Raw genomic sequence first — 21500 nt, forward strand, 5'->3', positions numbered from 1 at the left:
GAACCTATCCATCTGAGGGCATTCTCCATGTGAGGAAGGTTCACAAAGAGCAAAGCCTTTTGGGCTGGGATTCCCTAGCTGTGGAATTCTCCCCAGTGAGGTCTAAAAAGAGGTCATCATTAACCTCCTTTTAGCACCAAAATAAAACTCATCTTTTATCCCAGGCATTTGATGGGAATATGACAAGCTGGTTGAAGGCCTACTTGATAAGAATGTCCTTGCTGTTGAAATTTTTGTTGTTTTTCTTTGATGGAATGATTTTATCGAAACTGATTCTACTGAAACTTCAGCTGCTTTAGAATGTAGGTGCAGTTGGTCCAAAATGCAGATACTGCCAGTGAGATGATCAGACCACCTGGCTGGATCTTACTGGACATAAGGCTGTGGGCCCTTTTACATGGGGACCCTGTGACTCTGGAAGTCCCTCTCAGTAGAAAAGCAATCAAATGCCCTGGCTTCAAGGATTTTGGAAGAACTTTTTTCTTACTTGCCTTCCATAAGCGATGTTTTGTTGTTCGGACTATGGCTATTCTCTGCTGTTCTACTGGATTTTCGGGGGGGGGGGGTTGGGGGCAATTTTATTTCTTTTGTAGAGTCATGTTTTTCTGTATGTTGTATTTTATTGTTGTAAGCCACTTTTAGCAGGCCCCACCTAGAAATGCTTTAAAATAAACAAACCCCATCAGCCCCAGCCAGATACAGAGCACAAAGTTTTGGAAGACTGGCCTAGTCTTGGGCAGAACTGTCTGCCCTCTTTGATCACTAGATGCCCTGAGCCTGCAAGGAAGCAATGAGTCTTCATAGCACATGACAGCTACTTGAGGCAAGTACTCATTTTTTGTGACATCAAAACTTGCATGGGTGTTTGAATATGAGCACAATATGCAATCCATCAAGTATGCTATTTTTAGCATTTAAAAAATGCTTATGAATTAAACTATTAATAGTGCAGGAAATTTTATTACTATATGTCAGGGACGTTCAACTCCCGAGAGACTGCGATCTACTCCCACAATAAAAAGCTGGCAGTGATCTACCCATTTTTTTGGGGGGGGACACCAAAATTGTTGATTTTTTTTTTAGGGGAGCAGGTCCAAGTTGTTGAGCTTTTTTTAAGGGATTACCCCATCTGCCGCTTTTGCGATTGTGCACGAGTGAGGGCCAGGGCCGGATGCTTCCCCCCACGGAGGAAATTAACTGAGCCGCTAGCTGCAGTCAACCCATTGGACATCCCTGTATATGTTAAAAAGAAGCATCTAACAGATTCATTTTCAGCTGCAAAGGTTCTGGCACTCACCTACTATCAAAGGACAGCTTCACAATACAATGAACGCTCACTACATATTCCAATGCTGAACACTAATGCTTGAAGGCAAGCTTATGGCAAACAAGTAAATATGTGCTTGCTAAGCATCTGCTTACTACATATGTGCTACTTCATGATGTTCATGATGGCAACATGCTGCAGAATAAGCAGGATACATATTAGACAACCAATCCTATTCTGGGAATACCAGCTGGTATTCTAAGGCAACCTGGAATTGTGATGCATTAAACCACATCTCAGTGTACGCAGTCTTGCCTTTCACTTTCTTGTAACAAACTTTGAGCAAGCTGTACAGAAAAGCTTACAAGATACAGTCGTACCTTGGTTCTGGAACACCTTGTGACTCGAACATTTAGCCTCCCGAACACCACAAACCTGGAAGTGAGTGTTGCTGTTTTCAAACATTTTTTTGGAAGCTGAACGTCTGATGCAGCTTCCGCAGCTTCTAATTGAGTGCAGGAAGCTCCTGGAGCCAATTGGAAGTGGCGCCTTGGTTTTTGAAAATTTTCAGAAGTCGAACAGACATCCGGAAAGGATTCTGTTCAAGACCCAAGGTACGACTGTACCTACCATGTTAGAGCAGCATTACCATTCATGCATTAAGTCTATGCAGTCTCTGTCAGAACTCTGCCATAACTAATTTCCACGGAGCAATTTTTGAGAAATGACTTAATTCCTCTCACAGTCACAACTGCTCAGTATACACATAGAATATATGGAGGGGAAATGTATTCTTGTCTCTGGTGCAGATTTTGAGGGTACACAGAGGGTTGCAGAGAAGAGGAGAGGAATGAAAAGTCTATTGTGTAAGCTGGATACAACCCTTAGTTCTTGAACGTCTAAAATAGTAATCTAGATTCCCCCACCCCCAAACAAGGGGTTAGTTACACACTATAGACAGGCAAACTCTTAGAGATAGCATTGAAACAGTTTACCATTGTAGCAGATCACTTTACCACAGGAATATGTGTTGTTTTCAAGTGCTTAAGCACAATTGTTACTCTTCTACAAGAACAGTAGAAGTAATTTAAGACTTACTGGTGGAATTTTTTTAAAAAGAAAAATTGTCTTTCTTCATATACAAATAGAATAATGTATGGAGTGCGCACGCCACCTACCTAAGTGTTATAAATCACTTCTGTAGAACAGCTCTTGGGGAACAAGAATGCCGTATCAATCAGCAAGTGCTCTTAAGCTTTCTAAAAAGTTCTATTTGCTAAATAATAAATAATTGTAGACTAGGCGGCATTTCTTAACCTGTTTGCTAATCATCTGCAGGTTTTTTTGTTCTTTTTTTAGCATTCACCAGATATTTTAAAGGAGAACTGTTCCGTCTCTTGCACTGAAGAACCACCATTCATATTATTAATTAATGCTATGTTATGAAAAGCTTTGCACAAATTGTGAAGTGAGAATCAGTACAAACAAGGAGTCGGGGGGAATGCCTTAAAAACAGATGCAAAATATTCAGTGAAGACTGCAAAACATATTAGATGGCAGGCGCTAGCCTTGAAACTCCTCCCAGTATCTTGACAGTTAAAAGGGAAAAAAGCCCACAATGGCTAGCACCACCGTTGAGCGAGTACTACTTGATTCAACTAAAAGCCTATCAAAAGTGCCTTCACTGTAGCTCTCTATCCTCTTGCTAGCTATAGGGGAAATAATTTTGCTTAACTAGTGTCAAACCATATGGGTATGTTTTTATTTTATTTCAAGAACTGAAAGACCACCCTTCAGCTAGGGCTGGGCAGTATCTGGTTTTCAACATCATGATATAACACCAGTTAAACAACGTGATACGCCAATATATCATGATGTCTGAGATATAATGGGGCTATGTAGAGGTACTGGCTGACTTCACTGTCCCCCCCCCCCCCCGTTGTGATTTTTGCCAGCCCCTGCTCTTGTAGGAGGCAGAGGAGAGGTGAGCTGGCAGAGTTAATAGGGGCTACAGGAATCAAGAGAAACATTGGCTGGCCTCATGGTTTTTCCCACTGTGATTTTTGCATAGCTCACACACACACATCATGATTTGCGATATATTGCCAGGTCAAATATTATGAAACTTATATCACAATATAGACGTCCAACCGCTTTGGATGATATACCAATATATTGCCCAGCCCTACTGTGGAGGAAGCTTCTGAGATCTTCAGAACTTGAAGAAGCTGCTCTCCCAGACCACATTAACTTACTGGGTATGTAAGGGATAAGGCAAGTCTCTCAATCTGCATTCCAGATCTTTAGTGTCATTATTATTAGCACAGCATCTGCTAATGAATATTTTGATGACGCTCCAGTAAGAAACAGTAGTCCTAGTACACATGCCTAGTACACCCTTAATGAAGGTCAAACAGGTGCTGGGGAGCCTTATGTTCCATAATTTAAGAAAGGTGGGCTATAAATCACTACACATAAATAGTAAAAAATAATGGTGACTGGAAGTGTTCCACACAACATGTCAACCGTTTTCATCTATTTAAAAAATGGTACAAATTGATGTTATTATCTACAAGGTGACTGAATTCTGTATACAGATGGCAACCATTTTGCACGGGGTTCCATTCTTGGAGACTGCACATGTCAGTGGAGCATGCTTAAGCCTGTTCCGCCCTCTTCCGTGTCCCAAAAGACCCACACATTGCCTGTCTTGTATCAACTGGACAAGCGCAAAATGGTTGCGACTTGTACTTAAGTGAACACTTTTCCTCATAGGAACTCTCCCATTGGTTGAGATTGAGGGAGGAAGGTTCACTCCCTTCATTCACATAATGAGACTGCAGGACATTGCCTCCCGTGTAGAAGTTAAATCCACAGCACACCCAAGACAAATTTTACTACAACCCAACCACGATTCAGGAGACAGGAAACATTCAGACATATGTCTGTACTGTACTTATTATACAGTAGTAATAGAGGCAGTGTAGTATAGTGGATAAGACTAGTACCTGAGAGACAACTGAAGGCAGCCCTCTTTAGGGAAGTTTTTAATTTCTGGTGCTGTACTGTTTTTAATATTCAGTTGGAAGCCGCCCAGAGTGGCTGGGGAAACCCAGCCAGATGGGCGGGTTATAAATAATAAATTATTTTTATTATTATTACTATGTTTCAAATCCCAACTCAGCCATAAAGGTCACTGGGTGACCTTGGGCCAGTCACTGCCTCTCAGCCTAACCTACCTCACAGGGTTGTTTGGGGGATTAAATGAAGAGGAGCAGAACCATGTACACCACTTTGTGCACTTTGGAGAAAAAGTTGGGATGCAATGAATGAATGAATGAATGAATGAATAAAGTACTTTAGATTTTGTACTGTTGGATGGTTTTTTTGTTTTTGTATTTAGTTTCTATTGTAAGCTGTTTTGGATACCGCGTGCGGTAAATTAAGCAGTAAGGGCATTTTAAAATCTTAAAACGTTCACTGCTTCTTGAAGCTAATGCAATCAGGTCTTCTGCTCATACTGACTTTTCATAAATCGAGCTCTCATTTCTATCATTCCAGGGCTAGATAAAAAGCAGTAGTTATTCAATGTGTGCATACAGATGAACACATTTAAAATCAGCTCTTGAAATGTCAAATCTCATAATGGCACCGTCTGTGCCTTTTCTATTGTGCAGTTTCATTTAATTGCTATGGCACATATCTCTAAGTTCCAAACCAGCACAGTATCCCAATGCCCTTATGCCACAGAAAGTTGCTCAAAATGCATCTAAATTTATAGACAACACCAAATACAACAGCTCAGTTAAGAAGTCAGCCAAACCATGCTTTGGCCATCAGAAATATGCTCCCACTAACCAGTTAGTACACAGGGTGCCACCCAAACCAGAACTAGAAATCCATTTTTAATCAACATTGGAGGAAATCTATAGTTAAGCAGTTAACATAATTTGTGGAGTTTAGACATCAGAGCTAAGTATTTTTATTTTTAATTATTTACAGAAAATATTTGTAGCAGTTTACAACAAAATATAAATGCATAAAATAAAACATATTTAGAACAACCAAATAAAAATAAAAAAGTAAAACGGTGTCAGACCAACACAGCTAGCTTAAAACAACCAAGATATCCAATTCACCTAAAGAACATACAACTAGCATACCATCAAAAATATCCCAGCTAGCTCTGACAAACAGAAGCCTAGATTAGCCCCCAAAGGCTATGATGCAAAAAAAAATTTTTTTTTTAATCTGCAGGGAAGGAAGTACAGGAAGGAAACAATGCGCAAAATGGGAGAAGCAGCCAATCATGAGGCACATTTCTATAAATTGAGCCAATAGTTTCAAAGTACATGTTTTAGCAATCCACGTTACAGTCCAAGAATTCAATTGTATGTATCCTTTAGATGAGCAGCATTATTTCAAAAACACACACACACTTTAATGACAAACTCTCTGCTTCATGACCACAGGAAATAACCTATATTACATCATCTACCACTGACCTATATATAATTGGCAATGCTAGTAAAGACCGTACTACTGACTCACTCCCCTAGTGTGGCATATGGCCAATATTCTTTTAGAGGGATTACCATTCAATTATTTCCATGCGGACTTGAACAGGAAGTATTTTATCACTTCAGATGCTGTTAACGGCAGTAACCTTCTAAGACAAAAGTGGACTCCCACAGAAGGTGGAGGAGGTTTTTAAGCAGAAGTTGGGTGGCCATCTGTCATAGATGCTTTAGTTGAGATTCCTGCATTGCAGGGGGTTGGACTAGATGGCTAGAAGGGGGATACCTTCCAAATCTACAATGCTATGCTTCTATGACCTTGCTCACATTTGTTTATGTAAGTGGTTTTCAAGTTGGAACTGGTGAATCCTGGAGTTCTTTGGAAGCTTATCAGGGAATCATCTATGACTCAATCAATACTGGCAGAAAGGCTTTTCTGAAGACAGGCTTGTTCACTGCTACTAAACATTCCCTACAATGTAGATAAAAATGGCTGAAAAGATACAACCAATTGTATAGTGTGCATGTCTGTTTGTTTAAACATTTCACTGAACGTACATGTACATCCAGCTATTCTGTCCAGCTCAAGAGGTTCCTATCAGGCCCACTTAATTGTTAAAGCATAACTAATCTGTGTTAAGTGGCCCCGGGTATGCATTCTTATGGATCATGGAGATTTTCCTATTTTAGACTATGCAAGACTGACATCAGCATAGTCTGCCTCAAAGCACGAAACCCAAAACTGTTTGCAAAATTCTGTTCTGTGACAAATGACAAGAGAAGGACAGGATTCCCTGGAAGTGGAAGACAGAGAATTTGAAAACCAGTTTTAAAGTGACAAACAATATCTATCCTATTCAATGAGACATATTGGTTTCAAGAAAATGCATTAACCCTCGGGGCCCCTTCCAACTCTACAATTAGATGATAAAACAACAAAGGAAAGATATGACAAATGTGAACAGCACTAGTTTCAAAACATATTATTGGGTGTTCCAAATGCACTTAAAAATCACATTCACACACACACTATGCCCTACTCAGTAGGGCCTACTCTCTGACAATTCTCCAGTTGCACTAGCTCACACACTGAAAGACTTCACTCAATCTGGCCCATCATTTTTTATGGGAGTCAGTTCTATAGTTTAGCTATGAAGAAGCACTTTCTTTTATCCACCCTGAATCTTCTAACACTCTGCTTCATAGGGTGTCCAAAAGATCTAGTGTTATGAGGGATAAAAACTTTTTCTATCTACTTTCTCCAAGCTGCACATAATTCTCTATACTTCTATCATGTTGCCTCTTACTTGCCTTTTTCTAAATTGAAAAGTCCCCAAAGTTACAACCTTTCTTCATAGGGGAGTTGCTTTATCCCCTTGATAATTTTGGTTGCTCTTTCTGAAACTTTTACAACTCCAGAATATTCTTTTTGAGGTGTGGCAAGCAGGAATGTACAAAGTATTCCACATGTGGCTGCACCATAGATTTGTATAATGGCATTATGTTGCCGGCAGTTTTATTTTCAATCCATTTCTTAATGATCCCTAGCATGGAATCTGCTATTTTCAGTCACCACGCACTGGGTTGACATCTTCATCAAACAATCTACTATGACCCCAAGGTTCCTGGAGGTTCACCTCCAGTTCAGACCCCATGAGTATTTATGTGGAATTAATGCTTTTTGTCCCAACATGCATTACTTTACACTCATTCAGAACGAATTACATTTGCCATTTTACCAACAATTCACTCAGTTTGGAGAGGTCTTTTTGGAGCTCTTCATGATCTCTTTTTCCTTTTATTGACTCTGAACAATTTAGTATCTTTGTCACCAAACTTGACCACCTCACTGCATGCTCCTAATTCTAGATCATTTATGAACAAGTTAAAACACACACGCCTCAATACCAATCCTTGGGGGCCTCAACTTCCTACTTCTCTCCATATTTCCCCTTCATCAATTTTACTTCCTGCATGCATCCCATCTTCTTATATCTCTACATCTAAACCATCATGACATTCCCAATATCCTATGCCGCCTCAGTGTTTTAACAACTAATTACTGTAAACTCACACAGTTCAGGAACAGTCCACAGGACAAGCCCCCCTCCCGCCAATATTGGAAGGTCTGGGTTATTCCAGCAATCCTCATTGTAATCACAGGCCTAGCAGGCCTAACTATTACAACTGCCAGCTTAAAATGTTAAGCCTATTAGCCATGCAGTCTTGTGTACTCCAAAGTAAACCTCACTTAGTTTAGTGTGGCTTACTCAAAGGTAGTAGGTGAAGGGTATACGACTGCAGCCTAAGGCATCTTTAGAAATAACTGTTTAAAAGGCTATTTGTAGGGTACATGCTGAGAGAATGTGAGTTAGCAACAGCCAAGACTCCATCATAACAGGTCTATCATAGCATGATGTAGAATTTGGTGTGCTTTTAAACCAAGTTTTTATTTTCTCATGGAGCACAAACAGCTTACAATAAACAATGCAGCATAATGCCAATTATACAAATAAGGCATTACTGGCGTAAATTGATACTCCGAAACACTCATTTTTTTCTGCCAATGCTCCATGTATCCGATTAAGCCCTTCTATGTTCCACAGCAATGATGCCAGCTGCATTTGCTTTTGAGTGCCTCTAGAAAGTCAGGTTCTAATCTTGCCAATTTCATCTGAATATCTCATGGTTTAAATCACAAATTACAGATGCCATGAGAAACTCCATCACAATTACAGGTTAAGAACAAAGTACACATTACCCTAAACACACCTCAAACGGTCAATGCTGGAGGCAGAATAACACAGAGCATTAATTTTAAGATGGAATTTGGCTGGGTAGAGGACAGTAATAGAAACCTCTGATTGAGAGAAAGCCAGGATTGCTCTCCTTTCCTCCAGTCAAGAGACTTTTGGCATTGCTCCTTAGGTTACTGAGACTGGGAGAGTGAGATTCGCCACTCCAATTCTGACCCATTTTGTCAAGAATCCATTCACCAGCACAGTTCTGCCATGAATTTGCTAAAACAGAAAATGTGAAATTAATATTATATTATTTATTAGACTTGTGCATCACCTATGCCAAAGCTTCAAGGCAACTTTCAACAAACAAGTAAGAAGTAAAATTAAAAATTACATAAATATAATTACATCTCATAAAATCAATCACCACATAACTACAATCACTACATAAAACTTTTGGTTTAGAATATTCTACCTTATACAACTCCCCCCAAACCCAGCATCCCTGCTGTAGATGCTGACAATGAAATATGTTGCCAAAAGTTTGGAAAAGTGAAGTATTAATCACAAAGAAAAAAATCCATATTGTCAGTGATACTGCAGATGGGTATTTTGAAATTTTAGGTCTCTGATCAATTGCTGAAGCACAGTGAAGAGTTTCTTGTTACCAGCATTTGCACTACATCATATTTAACATATTACAGTAACTCCAGAGTGAAGAATCGCCTTACAACTTTGAGAGGAGTACTCCTAGAAGGCAATATATGATTTAGCCCAAAGTAAGAAATAGTTTCATTTACCTATTGCACTTTCCAAATCTCTATTTTGATGATAAGTGACTATTATTTCTAGGTTGCAGATCATATTCCCCAAGCCATGAGACTGAATAATTGCAGATTTGGTTGCTGAGGCAGCAGTACCAGAAGGACAAACAGTGGGAATCCCATAAAGGAATTAAGCTGTTCCAAACAGGCTCATCTGCTATCATGAAGCATTTCACAAACTGTACATATTCCTATTTCCATGTGACATATTGACCCAGTTCAGATCATCACCATCCAAATGCAGTCACTTGCTATAAAGTGGTCCGCAAAACTTTACTTAACTAATACAGCACAAAGAATAGAATTTAATTGGAGAGACACAACAAGTTGGGTTGGCAGTGCTTTGAAGGGAACCTAACTGCAAAAAGAAATAGCTTATTGTTCCTTAGTCATAAATGAGGGTTTTTTTCGGGGCGGGGGCAGGGGGAACAGTGCCAGGCTTGCAAGCCCTAGAACAGTTATAGCAACAATTTTCTCTCCAAAACTGCAAATCAGTTCTTGCACATCATGTCATCATAGATGAGAAGTTCCAACCATAAGTTTGATAAATGCACATCTCTGTATGAAATAATACATTTAAAAGAATGGCCAGCATTACTTGTTCAGCAGTTAGACTAGATACAAACTACTATGGGCAATTTTTAGAATATTCAGGCTACAGGTTTACTGCCAAGAAAATCGTCTAAAGTGAAGTTTATTTTTTTTAAAGCTAGGAAAAATAGTTCCATATATATTTTGGTGCTCTGTGAACAGGTGGAAAGATCAGATGCACCTGCCTTGTCAGCCATTTGGTACAGCTGCAAGATTAAAGACACAAGTACTGCTAATTACATCTCAGTGAAATTAGTTATAATGTATTCAGAGTTATTCTTCAAACAAAAGGCACTTTAATTCTAAGATTCTTCTCAACTGAGAGATTTTGCACTAAAACGAGCTTACTGATATATATTGCATTAGAAGAATATATAAACATCTACATGCAATTACAGACTATTGTCTATTTTGATACAAGCAAACTGTGAAATTGTAAATCAATGCTGTTTCTAAACAAGCATATGTTATCAAATAAGAGCTCATAATACAAACTTCCAGTAGCGCTGTGATGGTTTATGCCAGACACTTTATGAAAATCAAAGCAATTTTAGTACCACACGGATAAATAAAAATCACTGAACAGGACAACAGTCACGTGGCCACAGAAAAGGCAAAATTTACCCATGAATGTTCATGTGACACAAAGCAGTAAAACTGATCTATTTTAAAAATTATGATTTGTACTCTTAGCCCACTCTTCACCCCACGGGCCAAGGGTGAGTTCCAAAAATATAACCATTAAAATAAACATCATTAAAATAAGAAAATAAGAGTGGTAAGCACCAGCATAACACTTTAAACCATGGGTAGGCAAACTAAGTCCCGTGGGCTGGATCCGGCCCAATCGCCTTCTCAATCCGGCCGGCGGACAGTCTGGGAATCAGCGTGTTTTTATATGAGTAGAATGTGTGCGTTTATTTAAAATGAATCTTTGGTTTATTTGTGGGGCATAGGAATTCATTCATCCCCCCCAAAAAATAAAGTCTGGCCCCCCACAAGGTCTGAGGGACAGTGGACCGGCCCCCTACTGAAGAAGTTTGCTGACCCCTGATTTAAACTAATGGGTACAGTTCCAAGTGAGTTGCAGTTCCAAGACTGCATGCAAGCGTTTTCCCATGTCACAATGACTTCCATCATGTTGGGCATATACCATCACCAGTAAGTAATGTGGCAGGGCTCACGGGTTTTATGCCTTCTAGCATTTTAGAAAACGTTCAAGATGTGACTGAGTGAATGCAAGCAGCATGAAACTGTTCCTCCACTTTACAGGGGAAAGGCAATGATGCTTTATGACTGGCTAAGTACTGGAATTATGCAATACTACATTCCTACCTTTGAAAGAATACCAACACCAATGGCAGATTTTCAGTCATCTGATCGCTTATCATGGCACAAATAAATGCTATTTTATGGGTTATGGTGGGAAGGGGGGGGGGGACAGGACCAGGGAAAAACCTTAGCTATGCACAACAGTGGCATATATTTTATTTATTATATATACAGTCCAACTTTCCTCCAAGGAGCTCAGGGCAGCATACATGGTTCATCAGCACCAACACTTTATCCACAACAACCGGAGAACATGATGAGAGTGCTACCGTGCTCATGGTCCTGCTTGTGTGCTTCCCAAACAGCACCTGGTTAGCAACTGTGGGAACAGAAAGCTGGACTAGATAGGCATTTGGTCTGATGTACTCATGTTCTTAAGTGGATTAGACTGAGAGATATGTGGCCACCAACAGTTTGGCCTCATTTGGAATTTTGAGGGTACCATGGGCACCAACACCCCTGGGCTGTTTCTTACCCTGCTTCCACACATACTAGGGGGGGAAACAGGCATGCACATGCACACATGTGGCATTCGGAAGGCAATAGAGTTAAAGCAGATTTCCTGAAGCGTACATGGTTTTGCATAGGGTCACACAAAAAAACGCACCATTAGATTAAAGCCTACATTTGTAAAAAGGTAAAAGGTACCCCTGCCCGTACGGGCCAGTCGTGTCCAACTCTAGGGTTGTGCACCCATCTCACTTAAGAGGCCGAGGGCCAGCGCTGTCCGGAGACTATTCCGGGTCACGTGGCCAGCGTGACAAAGCTGCTCTGGCGAGCCGGCCCCAGCGCAGCACACGGAAACGCCGTTTACCTTCCCGCTAGAAAGCGGTACCTATTTATCTACTTGCACTTAGGGGTGCTTTCGAACTGCTAGGTGGGCAGGAGCTGGGACCGAAGACGGGAGCTCACCCCGCCGCGGGGATTCGAACCACCGACCATGCGATCGGCAAGCCCTAGGCGCTTAGGTTTTACCCACAGCGCCACCCACGTCCCACGGTACATTTGTAAACCGCACAGTAAAAATCAAAGTTCCCATTCTTTTCAGCACCACAGAAACACTGATCCAAGACACAGGTGCTCATTGGATCTTCATGATTTTTTTCACACAGTAAAACCCATTGCTAAATTAGAGAATACACTGTGGCCACAGAGCAGGCCCATGATTTCATGGCAGGGTGTGTGTGTGTGTGTGTGTGTGTGTGTGTGTGTGTGTGTGTTGGGGGGGATAAATTAGGAATAAACAGGCGTGTGGAGGTTAAATCAGGACTGAGATTGTGATATGTAAGTATGGGGGAGGCGGCAATAGCAATCTCTTCCCCTGTGCCATGATCTTGCTATTGCATCCTGGTGTCCCAAGAACAAAAAACCAAAACAAAACCCAGATCTGCAAAATGCAACCACACACCACAAATCTAGTTTGGCCCTACAGCAAATGAAAAAGCAAATAAAAACCACAGAATTGCAGGTGTAAGAGAGATACCTGACTGCCAGACCTACTTCGGTGAATATAGATCCCTCTTTGCAAGCAGCAAGCATTTCTGTACAGACAGAAACTTGTGTTGGAAACGCACAGAGGCCAGTCCTAGGACATGTGGACAGCAAATTGTAAGAGAAGCATGTAATCCTAGAGTCAGCTGAAAGATTCTTTAACATGTCAACAAAGACTCAAAGGTACAACCTCCTATGTTGAAGTATTATGATTACAATGGTGCACCTCAGGTTAAGGACTATTCTTCCACTGCCTGGGAACTGAAACAAAACATCCCTTCTTGGATTACTACTGATAGGCATGGTACGGCTCAACAGTGAATCTTCGTTCCAAGGTAAATGAATGTGCAGTTCTAGAACTATAATACATGCTCCTTTCTCAAAGACACTGGCATGAATGATTCTTCAGCATTTATCTATAGCAGAGTGCTATACTGCATGCATCTTTAGACAGTGGCACAGCCCTCAACATATCTTCCAAAAATCGTGAGGAAACTCCTGAGAAACAGTTAGATCCTCATCTCAATACCATTATGAAGTTTCCACCCAAAAATGGGAAAGTACTATTGCCCAAAACAATACGGCTGGCATTTAAGATCAAAGCACATTTATTAAAGACAGACTGGTATTGCCCTATGATCTTCCAGACAAATGTAGAATTTAATTAAAAGGCAGCTAGCTGCTTTTTCCCTCACTCAAGTTTGTTTTATTACTTATGTTGTATCATGTATCAACATGCATCTATTAAAAAACAAAGTCATAAAAATGAATGGAAAAATGAGCAGGCAAGATATAGCCTAGCTATATATCCTCTCCCTTCACCTTTCTCCAATCCACTGCCTTAAAACCATACCTTGTGCCAGAAAACTTGAAACAAAAATATCCAGAACTTCAAGATTTCATGCTCAATATGTTGTATGTAAACCATCCAAGACAGATAAATATTCAGCCAATATCCTCTTACCTGTCAATGACAATCTCCAAGTTTTCCTCTGCAACTTGTTCCATCATCCAACTATAGTTATACATTTTTTTAAAGCGTTTTGAATATTTAATTAAAAATTGCCTTTAAAAAAACTTTACACGGAGGGAGGGGGCTTTTAAAGTTAAGCCACAAAAAAGCAGTTGATCACTCATGCATTGAGTCCCAAATGTCTGTTGCACCCAGTCGAGGAGAAACAGGTGCTGCAAACTCTCAAGGAAAAGAAATTTAAGAGTAGATTTAGCACGGAACAAAACAGAAGTTACAAAAAAGCAAATTACCAAAGTTAAAAGCTTTAGAAGTTCTGAAGCTGTGATCTACACAATATTGATCAAACATTAAAAAGCAGCTTTGACTTTTAAAAGCTATTTTAAGTTTGCATTCACTTTCTCAGACTGGCTGCTATTATAATCTTTCTCTGTGAGACTACAGACAGAGTATCCTTAATATTGTTACAGCCCATTAAAGAGCACTGGTGCAGCCCAATGTGAAGAGGAGAAAAATATATACTCAGGATAGCATCATCAGGTAAATATAAAATAATCTTTTCCTGCTGTCCAAGGAGTCCTTGTGAGCCACACTCTTTTCTCAGCTCTGAACCATCCCTCGACTGTCTGCTCTTACAGGCAAGCTTCTGTAAAAGGATGAGGAAGCTTTTTCAGCCTTTTCAGGACTGGATCGACAACTGGCCACCCACCTGTCAATCACATGACATCAGACAATTCAAATTTGAAACAGGGAGTAGGCACAACTTTGCTCTTTAAAAGCCAGCAGCAGAGCCGTATCTCCTAACTTAGCACTGTGGGAACACTTAGTGCTGACGTGAGGAACCTTTAGCCCTCCAGATACTGCTGTAGTACCACTCCCATAATCCCTAGCTATTGACCAGTCTTGTTGGGGATTATGGGAATTATATTCAGCAACATCTGAAGGGTGAAGGCTTCATCACTCCTGACAATGCTTAGATCAAAGGTAACAACAGATCTCTGTGCCTGATATCATATGACATCATGATGTCAGGTAACTGATACGTAGGCATAGTCTTGTAAGCCAAACTGAGAGGCCTGGGAAGCCTAAGTAGGCCCACAAACTGGATGTTCCCCACCCCTACCCTATAAGGATCATTCTCGGTGGTTCAGGTTTCTTCCTCCAGCACTCTATTCTCTGCCTTGTTTCAAATGTATATTCATTTCCTGAGATTGTAATAGAACTCATTTGAGCACAAGGTGGGGTACAAGACATCAGATTTTAGATGAGGTACCATGAGGTACCTGCGCCACACCAATTCTTGCAAGTTGTTCCTGAAGGTCAGTAGACTTTCAGAGGGACACAGCGAACTGCCAAGAAGTGGGTGGGAAAGTCTATTCCAACCTATTCTATGTGTAAAACTCCACTTAATGATTGTTAGGATCATAACTGTCAACTTTGCGAGGAATCCTATTCGGAATAAGGGAATTTCCCTTAAAAAAGGGAAACGTTGACAGCTATGGTTAGGATTCAACCCATAGTCTAGAATAAATCAGCATTTTTTTTTCATATTTATACAGGTGTGTCAATCTTTGGCGAATAAAGACTATGTCACTTTTTATGTAACCAGGGTTATAACATATGTTAAATGATCTAAACTTGTATCCAATCTTTAACAAATTTAAGTGTTGTGTCCAATTCTTCCATTTGCAGAAGAGCCTTGATATCTCGGCTAATGGAAATGGAGATTCCCTGTTTCCCCTGTAGCTCCCTACACCACCTTCCACGCTGCTCTCTTCCACAATGCCTCCAACCTTCTGGAACAACTGGGGGTGTGGGCAAAAGCCTTATCCCCTCCTCTTCCATTAGCAGAGGCTTCCACTGGATCAAAAGCTCTTCTACCACCTGAAGGCACAACAGGATTCAACCCTGATGTTACAACAGGTATATAGAGGAATAAAATGAATATGCAGAGCAAACAATTTAACATATTGTGCTCCAAGTAACACTGTTGCATGGCAACAAGAATCTACTGCAGGGAAGTAGAAAAACCTTTTGATTTGCCAAATTACAGTTCTTTCTGGAAAAAAGGGAAGTCAAGCAGTAGAGGAAACTAAACCTAGGTCTTGAGGAAAGCTGCAGTTCATCTAATGAACTGATTGTCCACTGCTAGAACTCCCTACTCAGCCTGCTCTTTGACTCTCTCCCATACACCCACAAGACCATTTTCAGTGCGTTCAGAAATTGTGCCCCAGTTTACTCCGATAACAAATAATTCTAAAGAATAACTACACCCTCATAGAAATTTACCATTTCCACAAATTATGAATCCATAGGAGGGGCGAAAAGTGTGGTTGTTTTTTTTAATGGACATTTTGGTAAATTCAGAAATATGCAATACTTATTTTGGTATCAGAGTTAAGCTTCCTTTACTACTTTGAGAGCATAAAATTTCTTCAGTTGGCTCCAGAGAAAGACTAGTAAAGGAAGAACTTCTCTCAGAAGCACCCATACAAAACCTTTTCCAATGTTTTAAATTAGTTTGTATTTGCTGACCTCAGCTAATGAAATATTCTCATTAAGTATGCATACCAGTACAGTGGTGCCTCGCAAGACGAATGCCTCGCAAGACAAAAAACTCGCTAGACGAAAGGTTTTTTGGTTTTTTGAGTTGCTTCGCAAGACGATTTTCCCTATGGGCTTGCTTCGCAAGACAGAAACGTCTTGCAAGTTTGTTTCCTTTTTCTTAACACCGTTAATACAGTTGCGACTTGACTTCGAGGAGCAACTCATAGAACGCGGTGTGGTAGCCTTTTTTGAGGTTTTTAAAGACTTTGGTGATTTTTGAAGCTTTTCCAAAACTTTCCCGACACCGTGCTTCGCAAGACGAAAAAAACCGCAAGACGACAAAACTCGCAGAACGAATTAATTTCGTCTTGCGAGGCACCACTGTAGCTCCAGACATGTCTATGTCTCCCTCATCTTAGTTTTGATTAACACATAGTTTAATCAAGCTATCCAAAAGCACACCTTTAATTCGATTCTCCAGAGAGCCTGGTTGCAGTTAACAGGTCACCTGTAAATCACTACCACCGTTTTTTTGCATCCATTCCACACACATGGCAACTCCTTGTCACCTATCAAGACCCTTTCACTTCTGGCTCATGAGAGGAAATTCTCACCAGGTGTAGTCTGGCCTATTTAAGCAATAGGTTTCCACCTAGGTTTCAGTGTTAAGTCTTAAAGTTGAACTGTTTGGTTCAGATCAGGCTGCTCTAGCCCCCATCATGGTGAGCCTTGGACACATTCTTGGATGGGCTGTTCTATGGGTCTAGGAAGAGGATTACTTCATTGGATAGGCTGCTCCAACCTTCTTCCTTTATTTAGCTAGCCTGGTCCCCTTTTCCTTCCCTGCTCCTTGATATTCCTTTCCATGTTCTGGTTTGTTGTTCTGAACTTGCTTCAGTTAGGAGATTTTATGGAACGTGCTTCCTCTCCCAGCGATACTCAAGCAAGTTTCACAAGGTCACAAGCTTCAGGGACTTGCATAGCTTGGACATCCACAGCTCCAGCAAGTTCAGGGACATTAATCAGTCTGGTGCTAATGATGAACTCCAGGTTCACTCCCACCACCTCCTCCTCTCACCTCTAGAAGGACCTTGTTGAAGCATCCCTTTCCTTTTGAACTGTGCTCTTTTCTTCCGCTCTAAGTTTATTCCCACTGGCACTAGCAATGTGTACTTCTCCAAAAGATAATCTCATCCCCTACATACCTAACCAATCACTGTACTTTGCAGGAGAGTGCATCCTGCAGATACCATCCTATCAGGAAGTCTATTTTGCACAATATTGGAATCGGACCTTTAGTCATGGTGACACCTGCCCTTTTGAACCCTCTCATTGCATATCAGACAGGCTAAAGACATTCCTATTTTAAGGAGTCTTCAAAAATCTTTATCACAGTTGGTATCTGTCTTGAATTTGAATTGATTTTATGTATGTGCTATTATTGTTTTTGGATAGGCAACTGTTTTATATCAGTAAACTGCTTTGGCATGCCCCATGGGAAGTGATTCATAATGATTCATATCTAATTCCTCCTCTTATACCAGTTGGGCTCCACTTATTTATTTTTGTATCTCTTACTATCTCTCCCTCTATTTGGTAAGGGGCTTTTCCCACCTCAAACTGCCCTAGCTGCAACTAAGCAGCCAATCCAACTTTAATGCTACTTGATTAATCAGTCCTTTTTCATTCTGTAACAACTTTTATATTAATCAATATCTTAACTTGTAATAAAATTCTACATTTTTAAAATTCTGAATTCTGGTTTGTTGTTGACTTCCTCTCTCTATATATATATATTATGACTTAAAGGGTAATCTCCCTTTGGGGTACCATGTCTCTAAACTAAAGATATATTATTACATGTATCAGTCAAGTACAAGTGTACACAAATGTGTTTGCATGAATGTATGATCTAGAACACACAAGTGACACCCACACAATATACTCAAAGCTGTCTTATATCACTTTAACCAGCAACATCCCCTCCCCCCCAAAAAAAATCCTTGGAACTGTAGCTTGTTAAGGGTTCTCAAAATTGTAGCTGTAAGGAGTTTCTCAACCTTAAAAACTACTTCCACAGCTTCTCTCAATTCAAAGACCCACCCACACTGCAAGGCACACTCTTGGCCTGTTCCCCCCCTGCACTCTTAGATGATGGGGGCTTAATTTGAATCCTTTGTTATGGTCCATTCAGTGATGCAGTTTTTATTTTCAGGAACTCCAAAATCCCCTCTTTCTTTCACTGGCTGGTAAAACTCTTTTTTATTCTAGCAGGCTTTTGCCTGCTGCAGTCATTGTTAATTGTCATCTCCACTGCTGTTACATTTACCGTATTTTTCGCCCTATAGGACACACTTTTTCCCTCCAAAAATGAAGGGGAAATGTGTGTGCGTCCTATGGGGCGAATGCAGGCTTTCGCTGAAGCCTGGACAGCGAGAGGCATCGGTGCGCACCGACCCCTCTCGCTCTCCACACTTCAGGAAGCTATCCGCAAGCCTTGCGAGCCCGGCGGGAGGTTCCGCCGGGCTCGCAAGGCTTGCGGGCGGCAGCCTGCAGCCCGAAGCACGGGGTGCCCTCCGGAGGACGCCCCATGCTTCGGGCAGATGTCCGCAAACCTTGCGCGCCCGGCGGGACCTCCTGCCGGGCGTGCAAGGCTTGGGGCGGCAGCCTGCACCCCGAAGCGTCCTCCAGAGGACGCCCCGTGCTTTGGGCAGGTGTCCGCAAGCCTTGCACGCCCAGCGGGAGTTCCCGCAGGCTCGCAAGGCTTGCAGGCAGCAGCCTGTTCTGTGGGCTGGGGTTGGGGGAAGCTCGGGCTTCCCCCGCCCAAGCCCCGCGGCGGGGAGGGGGAATAATTTTTTTTGGTATTCATCCCCCCCCAAAAAAAGGAGGTGCGTCCTATGGGCCAGTGCGCCTTATAGGGCGAAAAATACGGTAAATGGATTTTAATGCTATGTGTTTTTTCTATTATTGTTGTTGCATTTAGTAATTTATATTTCTATTGTATTGTGATTTTTTGAGTCTGAAAAACAACATATACGGTAGATACTTTTTAAAAAACAAAACAGTGCAACTGAATTGCACCTGAAAACCTATTAATCAATGGGACTCTTATTACATCAGTGCAGTTTGCTCTCTTTGGCCAGGACCAGTTAATAACTGGTGTTCCATATTCTGGATCAGGTGATATTTCTGAATGATTTTCAAATGTAACTCAGATGCAGGGTATAATAGTAAATCTGCTCAGGTATTTTATCAGTGAATGTTTAACACTGACAGTCAGTTTAGTGAGCTGTTTACAGTACTGAGATTTTAAAATACCCAAATGAATTCGCTTTGGCAAATGGGAAAACTCCTTTGACAGAGAGTGATCAGATTGCTCAAGGAATGTGCCCAACATCCACCAAATTATGCAGTAAAAGGTGGACTGGTATTAGTGAACACTGCATTCAATTTGCAAAGTTGCAATGACATTAGTGGGCTCAGTGATCAATACAGTGGTACCTCACAAGACGAATGCCTCGCAAGACAGAAAACTCGCAATACGAAAGGGTTTTTGGTTTTTCGAGTTGCTTCGCAAGACGATTTTCCCTATGGGCTTGCTTCGCAAGACGGAAACGTCTTGCAAGTTTGTTTCCTTTTTCTTAACACTGTTAATACAGTTGCGACTTGACTTCGAGGAGCAACTCATAGAACGCAGTGTGGTAGCCTTTTTTGAGGTTTTTGAAGACTTTGGTATTTTTGAAGCTTTTCCAAAACTTTCCCGACACCGTGCTTCGCAAGACGGAAAAAAACGCAAGATGAAAAAACTCGCGGAACGAATTAATTTCGTCTTGCGAGGCACCACTGTATAAATCATGCCAAACCCATTATAAATATGACCCCCAATTCCAACTTCTAAAAATGAATGGGCAAAAGACAGATCAGAATCTACTGGTGGGTCGGTAGATGACGTGAAAGAGTTTCCAACTCATAACTGTTTAACAACAGCAACAACAAAAGTCCTCTTCTTTCATATTAGGCTGTTAGGATCCCTGCTGATCTGTAGTAAATTTGTACGTATTTTTGCATGTCAACCGATAATAGTGTACAGTAGTCACATTATATGTGAAGGTCCAGTTACAGAGGCAGCATGAATACACAAATTCACATACTGTATAGCCAAAATTTACCTGGTTGCTTTCTGGCAGGAAGGGTGGCGGGATGAAGTCCCACATAGAAGCCCTCTCAGTGTCTCCACTATCTCCCCTTCACTCCTCCACACATGGCAGTTGCATATTGCTTTCCCTCCTCTTTGGGGTATTGTGGTGAGAGTCAGGAGCAGTAACCCAGTTCCCTCACTGATGACCATGACAGTGGGGTGAACAGCTTTGGTGGCGGTGGCAGCCTTCTGGGCAATGGTTGCAGTGGAGGAGGAGGAGAGACAAAGGTGGAAGGGAGGAGACAGAGGGATGCAGACAGAAGTGCCAGCTTCATCTATTCTAGCCTTTTTCTTTAGCCTGCATCTCTCCCTGCCACCACCCTCCTCCTCCTCCCTTCTACCTTGGTCTCTCCCGCACCACAACTTCCCTGCTGGTTGCCGCAGCCAAGGGAGCTGGCACTGGGGACCCCTGGAGAGAAACTAAACGCTGAAAGCTACAAGCTGGAGTTGAGCACATGTAATTGATTCAGCGCAAGTTAAATGCGCATGTGATGCGCCAACACTGTATATAGCTCATGGCATGGCATGGATAACAAACACTGTCCCTTGGCCAAAATAAAAAAATTCCTTCCAGTAGCACCTTAAAGACCAACTAATTAGTTCTTGGTATGCGCTTTCGTGTGCATGCACACTTCTTCAGATACTGTCCCTTGGGTCACCATTTGGTATCTGACTCCAAACCCATCATTTTGCACCCAGCTCTGGATTGGTGAATCTTAAGAGTTCTAGTAAACAAAAACAAACAAACAAAAACAAGTTGGATCCCTCAACCCCGACATCTGCACATGCTTGCTCTGTAAAGACAATGGAACTGCACAAGCCACTACTTCTTATCAGGACAGAATATACGGTATATTGCCTGCAACATTATTATCAAGCATGCCAATGCAAATTCCCTCGGAATGGTTTCATAATTTGAAAGCAAGAGGTCCTTTGGAGAACCTACTAGCCAAGGTTTTGTTTTTAACTGAATAAGTTGGGGATCAAACCTAGGCCTTCAGTATGCGACACATGCGCTCTAC

The 21500-nt window shown here is 41.3% G+C and overlaps 1 protein-coding gene across 6 annotated transcripts in view; it reads right to left on the minus strand.

The window, feature by feature from the left end:
* Positions 1-21500, minus strand: part of ENAH (ENAH actin regulator) — a 143518-nt gene that overhangs the window by 40729 nt on the left and 81289 nt on the right. Inside the window, exon 1 of one of the 6 annotated variants that reach the window (XM_082217486.1) lies at positions 13728-13786. The exons of the other annotated variants lie outside the window; for them this stretch is intronic. Coding sequence (XP_082073612.1) covers positions 13728-13774 — 47 coding nt within the window. The 5' untranslated portion in view covers positions 13775-13786. Of the gene's footprint in view, positions 1-13727; positions 13787-21500 lie in introns of those variants that run through there. 6 annotated transcript variants of the gene reach the window in all.

Source organism: Podarcis vaucheri (genome assembly GCF_965113315.1).
Source record: "Podarcis vaucheri genome assembly, chromosome: 3".
Taxonomy (NCBI): domain Eukaryota; kingdom Metazoa; phylum Chordata; class Lepidosauria; order Squamata; family Lacertidae; genus Podarcis; species Podarcis vaucheri.